The 613-nt window shown below is 40.9% G+C and overlaps 1 protein-coding gene across 1 annotated transcript in view; it reads right to left on the reverse strand.

Moving 5' to 3' along the window:
- Positions 1–6: 6 nt before the first annotated feature.
- The window catches only part of LOC103213156 (tetratricopeptide repeat protein 39B-like), a gene marked incomplete at both ends in the record, with an annotated part of 48,941 nt that continues 48,334 nt past the window's right edge, over positions 7–613 (reverse strand). The window contains 1 exon segment of the mRNA XM_007959027.1: positions 7–103. Coding sequence (XP_007957218.1) covers positions 7–103 — 97 coding nt within the window.

Genomic DNA, 613 nt, shown 5'->3' on the forward strand with positions numbered 1-613 from the left:
AGGTGCAGGCAACGAAGGAGAGTACCGTCGGGCTTTCCTCACAGCAAACTTCTCGGTAGGGATAGATTTACCAGCTATTCTCTGCTTCAAACTTTTCACCTGTCTGTGAAGATTCCCGGCCACCACCCCCAATGAAAGATGAGGTCATTAGAAAACATATATTTATGTCAGAGGCTTTCAAAGAAATCTCCCTAGACCAGCAGTCCATCATCCCCAGAACGTACTGGAAATATGGATTTTCCAGCCCCACCCAGATCAACTGAATCGCAAATTCTAGGGGTAGGGCACAGCAGTCTGGATTTCAACCAGCCGTCCAGGTGATTTTGATGCACACTCCAGTTTGAGAACTGCTCATTTTACAACTATTTCTTTCTAGCCAATTTACTAATGTCTTAAGATATCAAACACAGTCTAAGCAATCTTGGTATTAAATTGGCAGCTTCTGTAAGTAAGCAGAAAAGATTCCAGAATATTTTTTTCCTCTACTGTAGACACAGTAGAGAAGGAGAAGAGGGTATACCAATACATTTCTTATTCTTCTCTACAAATATGACACAAATTGAAACAATATTGTGGCTCAAAAGACAGCCTAGCAGTTATTCCATAATTTCAA

This window comes from Orycteropus afer, unplaced genomic scaffold (genome assembly GCF_000298275.1).
Source record: "Orycteropus afer afer isolate SDZICR_OR568_19922 unplaced genomic scaffold, OryAfe1.0 scaffold01359, whole genome shotgun sequence".
NCBI lineage: Eukaryota > Metazoa > Chordata > Mammalia > Tubulidentata > Orycteropodidae > Orycteropus > Orycteropus afer.